The 16,448-nt window shown below is 38.5% G+C and overlaps 1 protein-coding gene across 1 annotated transcript; it reads left to right on the top strand.

The window, feature by feature from the left end:
- The first annotated feature begins 10,317 nt into the window (after positions 1–10,317).
- LOC128362234 (low choriolytic enzyme-like) lies at positions 10,318–15,600 on the top strand. Its single transcript, XM_053322979.1, has 9 exons — positions 10,318–10,380; positions 10,585–10,615; positions 10,744–10,809; positions 11,074–11,235; positions 11,978–12,095; positions 12,232–12,410; positions 13,161–13,242; positions 13,823–13,947; positions 15,545–15,600. The coding sequence occupies exons 1-9, from the start codon at positions 10,318–10,320 to the stop codon at positions 15,598–15,600; spliced, it is 882 nt and encodes a 293-aa protein (XP_053178954.1).
- Positions 15,601–16,448: the final 848 nt, after the last annotated feature.

Here is a 16,448-nt window from a genome sequence, read left to right as displayed (position 1 = left end):
GGTGATATATCTGTGCAATACTTTAGTTTCCATGCATGATATAAGCTAAAAAGTGTATCTCTAAGCTTGTTTTCCTTATCAGTCACTATAAGACTCTATGGTTCTTTGGTTGAAGAGTTCTGTTACCTTTTTTACCGTTTCTATTCATTTCTAATGTGTATTTTTCTTCTTTAATCCCTCCATGGAACATGCAGGCAGAATTTAACACCTTTAGAGGTTTAGCTTGGTCTGGTATGACCAGTAGTTTAGAAAATCAAATGGGAAGATTGAGAGGAAGAGGAATATGTAGAGAAATTATGCCACCCAGTGGTCTGAGTGGGTAACTACAGCACATATATTCATATTTATGAAATGCAGTTAGCTGCATGGTAGTATATCGTTCTTCATTATAAAATGTGTTTTAAAATTGTAATCTTGCTAAATGATCCCCATTTTTACTAAATGTACCTGTAATCAGATTACACATTTTTTCAGTAACTGTAGCGAAATGCAGGTAACCTTTTTTAGTATCCTAATTACGTAACACCTTTACATGATTTCCGTTACTCACCAAACCTGCTCGTGTGCTACAGTTAGCTTAATGTCCAGGAGGCCAGAGATTGCTCCTCAAAAAGTAAAATATTCGTCAGTTTTATGAGCCAGTTTATAAATGAGGCAGCCAGGCTTTTATTAGTCAGCTCCTGTCCATAAGAGACTCAGGTGTAGTTAGCTGAAGTGAACTGATTACTACCAGTGATGACTTACTTTACTCTTCTTTATTGTCCAAACATCAAACCAAAAGCCTGTCAGCCAAAAACAGACCAGCCCTCTCTACAGTAACAACCAAATGAAAACTAACCACTCTCCTCATCTTTTCACTATTTACTAACGTAGCATTAACGCTTCTTCACAGTTAGCTAACTGAACAGTCTGTGTAGAGAATTTGTCACAGAAACATGAAGACGACAAAATACCAATATTTAGTTTCAGTAAGTTAACAATTACTTGAACATTTAGTTGTGACAGTGTTTGACCACTTTAAGCTTCCTGGTGTGTGTGCATCAACCTAGCGTCAGCAGCGCTGTGTGTGTGTGTGCGAGAAGCTGCCGGTATCAGGGAAAACATGTAGCGGACCTTCATTGATTTGGGTTTTCTCTCAATAAACAAGCGGAATGTATTTAATAATGAAGCACTGACACAGCGCTCTGTAAACAGCACCGAGTAGATAGACTGATGTACATACAGCAATCATCAGCAGTGTGTGCGTGTGAAAACGGTAATTTGGGTGACTCTCACTCTGATCGCGTGAGAGTTGACAACTCTGTGGATGTCTTTACCATGGCACCGTCCAGCATGACAGGGACAACCACATCAGAGTCCTGCTGCAGAACGTCCAGTCTGGTAATGGAGGATGTCATCTGAGACCCATCTTAGACATTCAAATAGATTCATTATCACAAAAAAGACATGGTTATACGTTTTATGACTAAATTTTGGGAACAATCACACTGATAATACAACCCATTAGTTATACAAGAACATTGATATTGGGCAATCTTACAAAATTCTAAGTTACATTTAGTTACAACTCTTTCTAAATAGCGCATGTTAACATGCTAGCATGCTAAAGATAATAATAATAATAATAATAATGCATTTTATTTAAAGGCGCCTTTCAAAGCACTCAAGGTCACCTTACAAGGCACACATAACACAAAAACAGTACATCAAACAATATAAATCAGGTGACATTTAGTGCAGAGATAAAGAATAAAGAAAGAAAATAAATAAAATAGATAAATAAAAATAAAAATAAATATGAACGTGACTTCAAAGTGCATTAATATAATAATAAACAAGAATGAAGATTGCATAGTTAAAGGGAGATAGAGTAGGCCACTCTGAATAGGTGTGTTTTCAGGCGGGATTTAAAGGTAGAGACAGAGTCTGAAGTGCGAATGTCAGGCGGGAGAGAGTTCCATAGGCGGGGGGCTGATCGGCTGAAAGCTCTTGACCCCATGGTGGTTAAGTTGGCAGATGGAGCGAAGAGCTGGTTAGCAGAGGAGGATCGGAGAGTTCGAGAAGGTGTGTAGATGTGAATAAGTTCAGAGAGATATGATGGTGCCAGGTTGTGAAGGATCTTGAATGTGAGGAGTAGAATCTTAAAGTCAATGCGGGATTTGATAGGGAGCCAGTGAAGTTGCTGCAGAGCAGGAGTGATGTGTTCAATAAAGGGAGTTCTAGTTATGATACGAGCGGCTGCGTTCTGTACAAGTTGGAGTTTGTGGAGAGATTTCCGCGGAAGACCAAAGAGGAGAGAGTTACAGTAGTCCAGACGAGATGTGATCAGGGTGTTTACCAGGATAGCGGTGCAGGTTGGTGAAAGTGAGGGACGGAGACGGTTGATGTTACGTAGATGGAAGTATGCAGACCGAGTAACGCTATTGATGTGGGCTTCAAACGATAGTGTGCTGTCCAGGATGACACCCAGGCTCTTTACTTGAGGGGATGGAGGAACAGTGGTATTGTCGATGGACATGGAGAAAGTGTTGAGTGTTGCTAGGGTTGATCTGGTACCAATGAGGAGGACCTCAGTTTTTTCGCCGTTAAGTTTAAGAAAATTTAGTGAGAATTTTGATGAAGATGCTGAGCATGATGAAATGTCTTTTGCTAACATACACAGAACTGCAGAACATTTTCTTAGTGGAGATTTTTATACTGTGCTGATGTTGTTTGATACAATCCTTTCTGCCAGATGTTTGTTTTTAGACGATTCAAACTAGTATTAAAAGTTATTGGGCAAGACCAAGTTTCCCAAGTTCATACTTTTATCATGACTGCTAAGTTCAGAAAATCCACAACAATACACTTATGGTTCAACAAATAAGATGGAACTAAGTCTGTAAGTATGGTGACTTCTTGGTGCCTCCTGGTGGACAAAAAGATCCCGATCAGTACCTGATGGCACAACACTTACATGAAGAAGATGATCATTGTTTAAATGTGGTTTTCTGAATGTAAAACTCTCGACACTGAAGTGTATAGCTCTGCAGCAATTGGACTCCTTTCTGAATTCCAAAGAAACAGATGCACTTTTCTTCCTTTGTGTTTCTTTTAGGAATGGAGCACAACTTTAGGAAGATTGCCACTCTTAACCAGGGCACTCCCTACGATTACCACTCTGTCATGCAGTACCACAGGTGAGAAGAACTGGCTTCACCATGAATATCCAGCACACACACAAATGTCCACTTCAGCCCTGCACTGTGTCATCATACATGTGTGTGTTGTGTGAGCAGTGCTGTGTGCTGTGGTTCAGTCTAACTGCTGTGTGTTCTGCTGTAGGTACGCCTTCTCCAAGAACAACCAGCCCACCAGGGTCCCCATCCCTAACTCCAACATCAGCTTTGGTAACATAAGGAGATGAGCAGAAACTCTTTGTCATTATGCTCAGTTTTAACCTGATCCAACTCTGTGCTGTTCACCATTACAGAGGAAGCCTTGTTCAGATTTGATGAGGAGATTATCATCTCGTCCTCATGACATTACATTACATACATTATCTCATTGACATAAGACCAACTTGCAGCTAATTTTTTGAACCATGAGTGTGTTGCTGTGGAGTTTCTGAACTGTCGTGATGAAAGTATGAACTTGGTCTTGCCCAATAACTTTTAACAGTAGTTTGAACTGTTTAAAAACAGGCATCTGGCAGAAATGACTGTAAAACCCACCAAGCTCAAGATGACCAACCAGTATGAGGAAGTGGGCAAAAAACAACAGACTGTAAATATTTATAGAAAAATGTATTTTTTTTTAAAGTTCTAATAAATAAAGACACACTAAAACAGGCCTAGGCCTGGCACGCCAGGGGCCGCTGTGTTGCTGCTGGTCCGGATTGGTACCTGGTCAGATGCAACATACATGCAGCTGTATTTGGTGGGGGCTCTGCTCACAGGTGCTGCTCGCACCGTGCCGCTCTCCAGACCACAACCCAGCTGTATCACATAGTGGGGAAGCAGCAACAGGTCCAGCACACCTCCACACTGCACATCAGAGGAGACAAAGAAAATCACTCTACATTGCCATTAACACTATACACAAAATACAACCTCCTGCCATAAACACCCAGATTCCCACAACTACAACTGCACACAAAACCAAGCTGATAGAGGTCTACATTGTTACAAGGACTGTAACAACATCAGCACAGTATAAAAAATCTCCAAATCTCCTCTGCATATGTTAGCAAAAGATGGTTCACCATGTTCATCATCTTTAGCTAGCATGTTAACAATAGCTATTTAGAAAGAGTTGTAACTAAATGTAATTTAGAGTTTTGAAAGATTGCCCAATATCAATGTTCTTATTAGTTGTATTAGTGTGATTATTCCCAAAGTTTCAACTTCAAAAACTAACTGCTCTCCACCGATATGACTGTGTCTATGTGTAATATGTTGACCTGACAGTGTGTCACTGGTTGCCAACCACTTTCAATACTGAATAAATCAGATAAAATTGACAAAGAAAGACTTCACACAGCCAGCGGGCCAGGCGATGTTTCATCAGAGGATTTCTTGAGAATGTTACAGCACCGTGAATTGTGCGGTATTTGCACTCGCAATCTGCTCCGTTGTATTTCTACCCACATAAAATTCTGTGCTAATCTGCAGCTCAGTAAAACACAGCTGGCTGCAGCTTCATACAGCAGTAACTGATCTGACGGCTAATCTTCTGTGTTCTGCTGCACATCTACATAGATCAGCTGTTACACACAGACTCAGGTTTAGATGGTGGGATTGTTTATAATAAAGCAGAATTTACAGATGAACCCTGAGCTCCATCAGAGCTGTCAGGACATTTTAAATTTGAAGTAGCTGAGAATTATTTGAAGATTTCGCCCTTGATATCATTAAATATCAATTTGGTATCACTCAAGCCTTGAGAGACGGGATGGGGGGGGGGGGGGGGGTTAGAACACACTAATACATCCACCCTAACTGCTTGTGGCAATTTGCATTGGTTTTTACAACAACTCTTAGTTGCATAGAAACTGGTGCAAGAAAAAATAATTATAACAATGTTGGAAAATACAACAAAATGAACCATGGTGCAAGAAAATGAAAAGTTATGCTAATTTAAATTTCAAACTTAAAAATGAAAAACTGGCTCTCTCAAAACCCCCTCTCACCTTCCTGGAAAATCTTTAAACAGAAAGGTTACATTTCAAAAACATCTAATTCGACAGTGTCTTTGCTGACAGACTTGCACAGTGGGGAAGCATAATAAGTCTCCCTTGGCTGAACACCCCTCTCCACTGGTGCATTACTGGCTGTCACTCTCATAGCCACAGGATAGAGCCTTGGGAAGGCCTTGGACTGCCTTTTCCAAAACTCCAAACAATCCACTCTATCTTCATCTGATGAGACCTGGATATAGCTGATAAGCTCGGCCTTGACAGATGAGCCATGGTCCATACTTTTCTTGTGTTTCTTCTGGTAGCCAGAGAAAACACGCAGTGTTTTAGTTGGTGATGACTCCTCCTCGTCGTCTCCACTACTGCTGTCATGCACTGTCATGTCACTTTCTGAGCCTCAGCCAAGCCAAGGTCTGGAAAAAGGTAATCAAAAAGCATTTAGTTACAGTGTCATATCATGCCACTGATACACAGTGTCAATGAGTATATTGACACATTGCTTCGAATAAATCTAAGAATACAGCATATGTAATATACTTCGAATCTTTGGTATGCATAAAATTAATGCCATGCGTTATATGTAGGGGTGTGACGATACACTCAGCTCACGAGACGAGACGAGACAAGATATTGGGTTCACGAGATCGAGACGAGACGAGATTTTAGCTATATTTTTAAGAAAATTTCAATGAGGAAATATATGACTTTTCTTTTATTTGCCATGAAAGGTGGACAAAATGGAAATTGAATTGAAATGTTTTAATTAATCATCTTGTAATGAATCACTTTAGTTCTACTTTCTAAATATATAATCATCATATGTAGTATGCAGCACTGTAAGGTTTATAGATATTTCATAGATGGATCATTACACAAAAATTGTATCACATAAATACACAAGTAGAACAACATATAAATTGTTATAATTTGGTAGTGTGACTCATTTTACTTTTGGCATCATTGGCTTCCATAGCTGCGCTAGATTCCCTGCTCCTCCTATCTCAGGCTCTCAGTGTAGAGACCTGAGGTTAACTTACTGCTGCTCTCCTCATCTCATACTTCTGATCTTCTCAGCAGGTAGAAGCTGCAACAAGGTTAATGATCCACACGTGACATTATAAAAAGAAGACATGATGTGCAAATGAGCGATAGAAAACCGATCGCCCCCCCCCCCCCCCCCTTAATTATGGCTTCGCAAGACAAAATTCACTTTGACGAAAAATATTGTCTCGTTTTTGTCTCGTGCGACGAGATCTCATCACACCCCTAGTTATATGTAATATGTGTTTGGAAATTGTGTGTATACCTACCCATTATCATCTCCTTAACTTCACTCTTCAATTCATCTGGTGCTTTGACATCTTGCTATAGCCAAAAGTGGCAGAATGATATAGACAATGTCTCCAAATGGAAGATGAACTGCTGGATCATGTGAGCTATCCATTTTGACATTCACAAATATCCCTTGAAAACAGCGTTGAATGGACGTCTGCAGCGCTTTCACTAAACCCCCCAGGTGGCGAGTAGCAGTCAGCATCCTGGTGAGAGGACTGTTAAGTGACAGTACACAAGGAAGGGCTGCACTAAGGGTGACAACTTTCTCCCCTTGAGTAAGATCCGTTGCTTGAAGAAATGGGCCTAAAACTTCCACAAGTTCTTGCAGTTGCCCACATTCTGTGGCTGACAAACACAGGCCTTTATGACCTTGGGACTCCAAGAGTGGATTCAGGCTTTGAGGATCCAAGTCAGTGACTGCTTCAACTGTTCCATCTCGTTGCTACATCAGAGGGGATACTGCGGTTGGCACCATACATTGCTTCAAAGCCTCTTTTAGTCCACAAGTGGAATGCAGTAGACTAAAGAACTTTGTTACTTTTGCCATTGCAGTGTTGAGAACTTTGGTTTCTTTAAGTCCATCTCGCACAACAAGTTGCAATGTATGTGCAAAGCACTGAAGGTGTTTTTGCTTGCAGCTGCTCTGGATAGACTCAACTTCATGTTGGTAATCCTCATTGACGTCCTCCCAGAGCTCACTGTTTTTCAGGTCATCATCTTCACTTTTGGCAGAGGAAAAGCACACAGTAAAAGCTTTCTTCATGTTTGATGCATTATCTGAGATAATATAATCTAATCTTTATCTTTATGTTGAATTTGTCACACGTCTTCACATTTTTCACTAATCCTCTCACCTGTGTGAGACCCTGTGAATCGGTCACAGGCTAACATAACTGACAGGAGACTTGGGGTGTTATTGTCTAGCTCCATGAAATGGCCAGTGATTCCCAAAAAGCCCTGCGTGGTTTTATCTGTCCAAATGTCCACAGTTACAGACACTGTGTCTTTTTTCTCTAATTTTAACTTTATCTTGGCCTCTTTGTCTGCTGCTTGCTCACTTAGTTGTCTTGTTACAGTGCCCCGGCTGACTGGACAATACTTCTCATCTACCACTGCCATAAAGTTTCTGAAGCTAGGCTTCTCAATCAAAGACAGTGGCAGATTGCATGAAATGATGAGGTCGTTAATTATCGACTCTGTGATGGCCTTCTGCCTAGGGTGACCCTGGTGGTATACTTGCACTCCTCTTGCCTGCATCAAGAAAGAGTCAATGCTGAACTGTCCCTGTCCAGTAGTCCCTTTCTTAGACTTGGTGAAATCTGTAAACCTGTAGATGGACATATAAAATTAAAATGCTTGCTACTAATAAAATCCACACAATAACACTGGATTGGCGACTGTCCTGAAAAAGGTAAACCAATACAGCAACATTTGAATCAAGTTTTTCCCCCAAAATAAAATGTGGGCAGCAAAGGGTGGATGTGTCAGAATAAGTATGGGGGGGTTGTTAATGCAAATTTATGACGTATTATTAGACTTCAATACCTATACATAAATTCACAATAACATTTATAACATTTAATATATATATATATATATACATATATATACACACATTTCATATATATTATTCATGTTTCTTTTTTAATATAAAACATGAACATCACAGAAACAATACACTGCAGTTACACTGTGGTACAAACACATTTTTTTCTCCAAGCTGCCTTTTATCTGCTGCTTAACACAACACAGCAGGAAATGTGTGGGGATATTATAAAATATATATATATATATATATATATATATATATATATATCATGACCATAGTTAACGCAACTTTGTGTTTTTCAATAATTAGTAGCTGAGCCACTAAGCTAGTGGCACTAACTAACGGAGTCATGGTGGTTTCCTGTCTGGGCTTTCAAAATAAAACCTTTGCTATTGTGCGCTTCTTCTTCTCATTATTATTATTATTAGTATTATTATTATCATTATTATTATTATTATCATTATTATTATTATTATTATTAACCAACAAATTTGGGGCTTGTCAATTACGGGAGAAATAACAAAACGGGAGGGCAGCAGGAGATGGGTTTGAAATATGGGAGAACCAGGAAAAAACGGGAATGTTAACTTGGCAGCTATGCCCCCCTACCCCCGCCATAGCATAAAATCTTACTACTCAATTGTTGGCTGGTATGGCATAGACTAATCTTCTGACACATCCTAGACCTGGTGAAATATTAATAATAAGTCACAGTTTAGTGAAGAGAAAACGCAACATTCTCATTACAATCAGTTTCTTTAAGACAGTCTATTAACAGTCCATTACATGATACAAAAGCAAAAGCTCAGGTGATTCACTGGGAAACCATATGTCCTATCTGTGCTCATAAGTTTTACCTTAATCATTGTTCCTGTTTTTGCAAGATTTTACAAGACTGTGTGGAAACTAAGCACACAATGCAACCATGGCCACAATTAAAGAAATCATATAACCACATCAATGTCATGCAACTCTGAGAGTTGTGTAAATGTGAAAACATTAATGCAAGAACATAAACATGTAATTCACACTGATATGTGTGCTGCTGTGCAGCTACTTTGTGTTGTTCACTTTGGTAATGTATTGCATGTTTTTACAGGCCACTCATACTCCATTCATTGATAGATTCATAGTGACTAAAATAAAGTATTACAGAAATAATAATTATATTTTTACATTTGACATTGTCATTTTTTAATGGAATGTAAGTTTTGTTGAATTTAGTTTCAGTGCAACACAATATTTATCACTGAGTGATGCCACAGGTAGCTTATCATAAATGATTCATTATCCATATTGTTAGATTACTGATCAAATATATGATTGAAATAAAAAGTCTTTATTTTCATTTTTCTCACCGTCAGTATTCACAGACAACTGCTGTTTGATTCTGCAGACTCGAAATGATTCTCAACATTATGGATAATATCATCTGAAATGATCATAAATGAAGAAGTTTAAACTGAATGTATTTAATTATTAAAAGCTATGAATCATTGAGGCAGTCCAAACAAGTGTTCCTGTTATCTAACATCATGTTCATTTGGAAGGCATTGTGAGCTGTTAATGCAGTTTTTATACATATTCTGAAGTTCAGTAATGATTTTCCAAACTGTGAGATATGTCCTGTCAGATCTTCCACTGGTTCATTGCATTTTGAAAACATGATTTAGTGGAGATAAAGTGATACTTTACAGTGATACCACTGACTGGGGCTCTTAAACCTAATGAGTGCATACAGTATGCTTTAAATGCTTTAAAGTATATTTTGCTGTTAATTCTTGCACACTTTCAACTTTTTCAGTGCATATCTTGATCTTGTGAGTATTTTCACAGTACCTTTTTTTTTAAAGAAGAAAGAAAGAAAAAAACATCCAAAAATACATATGTATTACATCAAATTTATAAAATAAAATAAAATGCATCGGTGAAGATAAAACCCAACCAAATCCGAACCAAACAAGATCAACTCTAATATATAACAGAAAGAGAAAAGGTAAAACATGAATACAAATTGTGGACTTATCTTTGGCCCAACCTCTACTTTTATTTAAGTATGATTATAAGAGCAGGACTTTCACTTATGATGACATACTTCTACATTGTTGTGTTGGATCTGAGTACTTCTTTCATTACTGTTGTTGAGCAAAATGCCATATTTGGATAAGAGGAAGTTGCTCTCCCACCAATATAAGCTTGAGATCTTCTGTCTCTCTGGATGTCTTCTTTGTCTGCTGTTGCTGTCCTGTGACCAGCCATGATCCTCCAGACCGCTGTGCTCAGCATCCTCCTCTGCTCTGTCCAGAGCTTCACTCTGCAGGTAAGCATCAACAGACACCTTTAGATTCATACAGTATCCACACAGTATTGCAAATGTTTCATTCAGTAGTCTCTGAAATTGAAGTTTGCAGGATTTAAACTGAATATTTCAACTTGCATAAAATATTATATTGAAGTCAGATAAGACCACAGTGGCACTATATCAATTTAACAGCATTTAACCAACCTCTGCATGCTATTACAGGCTTCGTTTGAAAAGAGTGATGAATCCTCTGGTAAGACATACTTACATTTCATGAAGTAAAATGTATTTACTTGATGTAAATATTTAGTATTCATGTAAATATATAGCAATTCATGAAGTTACATTCAAGTACATGAACAAACTGTTTATATTCAACAGGGAACACCATTGAGGAAGATGATTTCAGTGTCTCCGCACTGATAGAGAAAGCCAATGCCAATCTGGGTATGTTCATCTCCACTGCAGCTGCTTTGTGTTGTTCAGTACAGATCTCATAATATGTGATAACATTTCATCTTTGGTGAAATTATCATTCCAGCAGTAAATGCATAGAGCAAGACAATCATTTTACATTTAAACTGAGATTACATTATGCAAGTATTACAGTATATTAGCCTATATAGACTCAGATTAGACCTGCCTGAATGAAATGCAGTACAACAAAATAGATGGAAACATTTTCTCAAATGCCATCATGTCATTTTACAGGAAAGAACCCTGGTGATCCTCTAGTGATGTTTGGAGACATAGCAGTGCCAACTGATCTAGGAAATGCTGTTCCCTGCACCAGTGACAAAGACAAAAACTGCAAGTGGCCTAAAGCTTCTGATGGCAAAGTCTATGTTCCTTACCGCATCTCCAATCAGTACTGTAAGTCTCACTAACCATCTAGCTTTTGAAGGCGCAATGTTGGTTTTGTGAGAGGTGGAAAAAGTGATTTGTGATCTGATTTGTTCTTTACACCTCTATCAATCAAACAGACTTTATTGATCTAGAACTTTTCATACATTAAAATGTGGTGCAACATAATAAAAGCAAGCAAAAACAAAGCCGAAGCAAAACCAAAAGACACACAAACACAGACACACACATACACACTTTTTCTCACACATAATACATACACGCTGAAAACTGAGGAAGCACTATCCCACTCTCAGCAATTTTCAGTGAGGAATCACCAGAGACTGGATAACACCAAATAAATAAAAAGAACTGAATATGAATGAATAAGTTTTAAACTCACACTAGAATTTAAAAGTTAACATTAATACGATGACATAATAATGTAAATAACTAAAATTATACAATAAATAGGCTAAATAAACAAATGAACCAAACCGTTTAAAAAAGATAAATAAAAGAACAGAATATAATAAAACCTTTAAATAAAATTTAGACAAACTAGGTTACAAAGGTAAGTCTTAAATTAGCTTTTAAAAATGTCCTAATAATTAGTAATAAGTAGTAATCATCCCATTTTTGCTACAGTGGCTACTGTTCAGAAAAAAGTTACACAGTCACCTTTTAAAACTTTTTGACTTGTTGCCCATCAAGATTAAGATAAGAAAACTGACTAAACTGATAATACCTGTTTTTTTCCCTTTCTTTCAAGCCCCCAAACGCAAAAGGACCATCATTCGAGGTCTGGAGTCATTTTCCCGGTCTACCTGCATCCGCTTCATCCCTTTCAAAAGACAGAAGGACTTTCTGGACATCCGCTCTGACGAGGGGTAAGGACCACACATGCACTATAGCACACCTGAATGCAACAGACATGGTGTGTCTCAGGTCAAAAGTACACAATGTGGGATATTCTTGGGGAAACATTAAGGCTCTTTTACAGTTTGATTTACAGCTCTGTTTCAGGTGTTACTCATATCTCGGGCGTCAGGGTGGGAAGCAGACAGTGTCGCTGGATATTTCTGGGTGCATTTATCGCAACACCATCCAACATGAGCTGCTCCATGCCCTGGGCTTCGAGCATGAACAGAGTCGGTCTGACAGGGACGAACACATTAAAATCATCTGGGAAAATATCGAAGATGGTGAATCATCACAGTCTTCATCAAAAATTTGAAAAAGTCATTATCCATTATATAGAATAAACTATGACTTCAATATTACTTTTGAAATAACAAAAACAACATCAAAAATCAGGATGTATTCAGTGACGTGCGGTCAGGGGAGGCAGGTGAGGCCGTGCCTCACCTGTTATCATGGAAAAAGACTTAAAAATGAAAAAAATAATAAATGGTACACATTGTGTACTTAAGAGAGCCTTAGAAGGACTTTGCTACAACTACAGTGAGCAAGTTGGCAAGTCATCCATTTTTTTCCCTTCTTGTCTGGCCTTTTTTCAGTATGGAGGATTACATAGCAAAATTAAAACAGTTTTGTAAACTGGATTTTCAAGCGAAGCAGGAGATCAAATCAAATGGTGAATAAGCTACTCTGTAGGGTTCATATGTTTGTAAATCTGATTGTGATGAAGTCAGTGCCTCACCAGACATGAACCTCACCGCACGTCACTGGATGTATTAATATACATCTGACCCTTAACACTTACTAATAAATGACTGGACTTCATCATTTCATTTCAGCAGTTATAAAGTAACTCAGGGTGTGAATCATGTTTATCAAGACCTCTTGAATGAGCAACCATTGGTACAGAAATAGTGACATATGTAGTTTCCTGCATATGCTGTTCATGCTTTTCACTTACTGCACTTTTCATACATTATACTGACAAACTGTAATGGAACAGACCAAATCTGACTTGTGTGATTCTTTCGCAGGAGAAGAGGACCAATTTGAAAAGGTCAAGACAAGGAACCTTGGCACTCCCTATGACTACAACTCTGTCATGCAGTATGAAAGGTAGCTCTCATAGTTTACTCCTTGATCAGTATACTTAAGCAAAAGTTAAATCATGTTATTATAACATGACAAACCCTTCTTTTATACTTACAATCATTTACTTCAGTATCTTCCTTTTTTCTAAATGCAGTGGTCAGGAATGTTGTACTAAAATCATTATAAATTTGGAAGCTACTCCTTTGATTTGTCTATCAGAGTGTTTGAAGCCTCTTCAAGAAAAGAGAATATTGGACTTACATAAATCAAGTGGATACAGCATCTATCCAAATGAATGCTAATTGTAGTCTGTGTGTCTGCTAGATGTACATCTAGACATGTTAGCCAGAACAACCTCATAAAGTGATATGTCAGACTACATTACATTATTATGTTTTCAGGTTGTTGTTGAGTTTTTCTGCCCCCAGGTGGTGAAACATTCTTAATGCAGCTTTAATTCTCCCATACTGTACACCAGTGGCCACTCAGGTCTGCAGGAAGAACTAGTGGTTCCTGTTGAACAAGATTTAAGCAGTTGTGAAAACAGAATGGTTACAAGTTTACATTTTAAACTCCTGTTCACTACTGCCTGTTTTCACCCCAGTGATTATTTCTCCAAGAATGGGAAACCAACCATGATTCCCATCCCCGACCCCAACGTGCCCATTGGCAAGGCCACCAAGATGAGTCCCAACGACATCCTTCGGGTGAACCGTCTTTATCGCTGCAGTATGTATCTTTTGACCCATGAAGCCTGTTACTACTATTCCCTCTGAACTATCGACCTGCTCTTGTTTCTTCTCATCTTCATCCTTCCTACCTTCTAACCTGGCTACCCACTAGCCTACCACCTACCAACACTACTCTCTCATCATACTACTGTATCTATCACCCTGCTGACAAAATGGACAGACTAGTAAATGGACATACAATAAACTTTGAACGATGAAATTATATAAAAAATATAAAATTGGTATGTTTGGAAGGGGAAATGTCCTTGGATTACAATGTCCGTCTTGCAGGGGCAAAAACTTTCTGGTGGCCTTGGGTTTCCAAACTTCCAGTTTTATTTCTGGTCTTCAACGCTTCGACCTCTTCATACTTGGTTAAATCCGGGGGCACAAGTAGCTTGGCATTCTTTGGAGGAAAATCATAGTAGCAGTAAAACCACATAGGCTTCAGGATTTAATTTACTCTAACATCCCTCTAAAAACCTGTAAATCCAAATTTGGATCTATAATATCACATCTTGTTGCCACATGGAGAACCGTGGAATCACATTCTGGCAATCAACTGAAATTCCATCCCCACCTTCCTTTACTTAATAATTTTGCCCTTTGCTTGGGTGGTCACCCGATTTCCTTTCCTCAATGGAGCAATAAAGGGATCAATACCCTTTTCCGACATCATGTCAGATGCCCAATTCATAGCTACCCAAGGCTTGGTCTCCTCTCTTTATACTCACATCATGAAACGTGCAGAAAAAACCCCTGCAAGTGGATTGTCACTGGAGCCATGATTTCTCAATCACACCTAATACAATCAATTGGTCCATAGTCAGGTCAAGGGTAGTCCTATCATCCTGTAATCCTAACCATCAAATGATTCATTATAACTTCATACACAGACTTTACTGCACTCCTTGGAAACTATTTCTTATGAAAATTAATCCAGCTCCCATCTGCCAGTTATGTTCTTTAGGTTCTACAGGAACATTTGTCCATATAGTCTGGGAATGCCCTGGGGTGAGAGACTTTTGGACTATGGTGTCCAACAAGATGTCCATAGTACTGAAGCGTACCATCGCCTGCTCCCCAACAGTTCTCTTGCTAAATGATTTTAATGGCCTAGACCTTTCTTTAATGCACCAGCGCTGGTTCCTGGTAGGCCTCACTGCAGCCAAGAAATTTATTGCACAGAGATGGAAATCTCCCCACGACCTGTCCTACCAATACTGAGTTAATACAGCTATTGACATAGCTAAACTAGAGAAGTCTGTAGCCGGCATGCATGGTGCTCACGTTAAAAAAATCAGTTTATGGGCAACCTTCATCAACGTCGGGATAGTAGCCATGGCCTAATCTCCCCTCTCTGCTTACTGTATTCCATCTCAATGTCCTGCCTAATTTGGTTTAGCCATTTACCAATCTGTTTTGAGCTGTTACAGAGCGGAAGATCTTTCTTTTTGGGAGTGGGCAGAGGGAGCATGACCTGGGGGGTGGGTGGGTTTGGGGGTGGGGTGTATGATCTTCGTTCACTTTACAGCAGTTGAAATAAGAAATGAAGCAACTTTTTCAGAATTGTCTGCTTTTTTAATTCATTTTAGATCAAGCTGCTTCCCAACCTGATGTGGAACCTGTGCAAAGGAACCAATTCCTCTAGAAATTAAAGTAAGTTTCTGTGGACACCATCATCTATGTGATTTAAACTACGTACTGTATAATATTTTGTGGTGAATTGGAGGTTTCTATTTTTACTTTACTAATAACTGTTTCGTTTTATTGTTAGTTTGTATTTGTTGACTCATTTTCTATTTAAAAATCTGCTGTAATATGTAGATATACTGTATTTTATTAAATGATAGACCTGTACCCAGATCACTTTAATGTTTTACTGCATGTATATGCCACAGTGTGTGTGTGTGTGTGTGTTCGCGCACTTGCATGCACTCTATGTGTAATTATTTTTAACATTTTCAATTGTCTTTTCAACAGGAGGCAAACCATGCAGCTTCTCATCTACAAGCAACGCCAGTAATACATCTTGTGATTTGTAATGTGCTTAATGAAATTTAGAATCTGATTAAATTCAGCTAAATATGATACTGATTTCATTAGCTTTAAAAGTATAGACAATGCAACTGTCCAAAGACAACAGCACAAGTTTACACTTACTGTATGTGTATAACTGCTTCTGCACTTCATTGAACATTAATAATGAATAAAAATGCTTTCAGATACAGCATATCATGTCAGCCTGTTTCTGTTTGATCTAATTGAGATACTTACCTGTTAAGATTTCTGACACTGGAAAGATAAACATGACCAAGTGTTGTTCCAGCATTTATGTCCACATGTTACACCTGTACACCACAGTCCCCACCAGCTACAGAGATACACAGTATGTGGAAGGAGTGACGTTGTTCATGACATGACCACGAAACAAACTTTACAAACAAACATTACGTCGGATAAGCCGTTAAAGAGTCAGAGTATTTTTGATACATGTGT

Source organism: Scomber japonicus, chromosome 1 (genome assembly GCF_027409825.1).
Source record: "Scomber japonicus isolate fScoJap1 chromosome 1, fScoJap1.pri, whole genome shotgun sequence".
In the NCBI taxonomy this organism is placed as follows: Eukaryota; Metazoa; Chordata; class Actinopteri; order Scombriformes; family Scombridae; genus Scomber; species Scomber japonicus.
Note: the sequence above shows the minus strand (reverse complement) of the source record. Positions and strands in the feature narration are given on the sequence as shown.

Bases quoted from the DNA above. Each gene is read 5' to 3' on its own strand.
- LOC128362234 (XM_053322979.1), top strand. From the start codon at position 10,318: ATGATCCTCCAGACCGCTGTGCTCAGCATCCTCCTCTGCTCTGTCCAG. The intron at 12,096-12,231 runs GTAAGGACCACA...GCTCTGTTTCAG, and splicing joins GACATCCGCTCTGACGAGGG to GTGTTACTCATATCTCGGGC. The intron at 13,243-13,822 runs GTAGCTCTCATA...TTTTCACCCCAG, and splicing joins TCTGTCATGCAGTATGAAAG to TGATTATTTCTCCAAGAATG.